The sequence below is a fragment of the Palaemon carinicauda genome, chromosome 18 (genome assembly GCF_036898095.1).
Source record: "Palaemon carinicauda isolate YSFRI2023 chromosome 18, ASM3689809v2, whole genome shotgun sequence".
NCBI lineage: Eukaryota > Metazoa > Arthropoda > Malacostraca > Decapoda > Palaemonidae > Palaemon > Palaemon carinicauda.
Genome location: NC_090742.1, coordinates 66909794 through 66910649, shown reverse-complemented (window position 1 = coordinate 66910649; position 856 = coordinate 66909794). Strand labels below are relative to the sequence as shown.

The window sequence follows — 856 nt, the reverse complement described above, 5'->3', positions numbered from 1 at the left end:
TTTATACAACAAATACAGCTGTTTCTATGCCACTGCGGGACAAAGGCCTCAGACATGTCCCCGTAGCATGGGTGTCCCTGAGTAATACAGCTATGCTGATCAGGGCGATGTACAAACAGCTGCGAAAGAAATGGCTCTCAATTGTTTCCTCTTACAAAGGGTGGCTCCAGGAAAATGGAATATAACTGTTGGCCTCCTAGCCCAAGCTCTGGTCCATACTTCCCGAATTTGTCAATCCAATATTATAAAGACAGTTCACCAGTGTCAAAATCACTTTACAGACAGTGTGTGTTTTGACTGGATGCTAAGGTTCCTCTTTTCCAGTCCCTACAGTTCCAGTTCCTTCCTTTACAGTCGCTTCATTTTCAGTTCCCTCTTTTCCAGTCCCTCCATTTCCAATACCTTCATTTCCAATCCCGTCTTTTCCAGTTTCTTCCTTTTTAGTTCCTTCATTTCCAGTCCCCTCTTTTCCAGTTCCTTCCTTTTCAGTCGCTTCATTTCCAGTCCCTTGTCTTCCAGTTCCTTTCTTTATATTCCCTTCTTTTCCAGTCCTTTCAGTTCCAGTTCCTTCCTTTTCAGTCGCTCCATTTCCAGTTCCTTCCTTTACAGTCCACTCATTTCCAGTCCTTCCATTTCCAGTTCCTTTCTTTCCAGTCCCTCCATTTCCAGTACCTTCCTTTTCAGTCCCTTCATTTCCAGTCCCTCCATTTCCAGTTCCTTTCTTTCCAGTCCCTTCAAATCGAGTTCCTTCATTTTAAGTCCCTTCTTTTCCAGTCTCTTCCATTCCAGTCCCTACAATTTCCAGTACCTTCTTTTCCAGTCCCGTCCTTTCCAGCCCCTCTTTCTTGTTTTCCCC

At 44.4% G+C, this 856-nt stretch overlaps 1 protein-coding gene across 1 annotated transcript in view; it reads right to left on the bottom strand.

Moving 5' to 3' along the window:
• Positions 1–304: 304 nt before the first annotated feature.
• Positions 305–856, bottom strand: part of LOC137657344 (uncharacterized PPE family protein PPE62-like) — a 644-nt gene continuing 92 nt past the window's right edge. The window contains exon 2 of the mRNA XM_068391680.1: positions 305–732. Within this exon, the coding sequence (XP_068247781.1) occupies positions 305–732 (428 nt within the window). The remainder of the gene's footprint in view (positions 733–856) is intronic.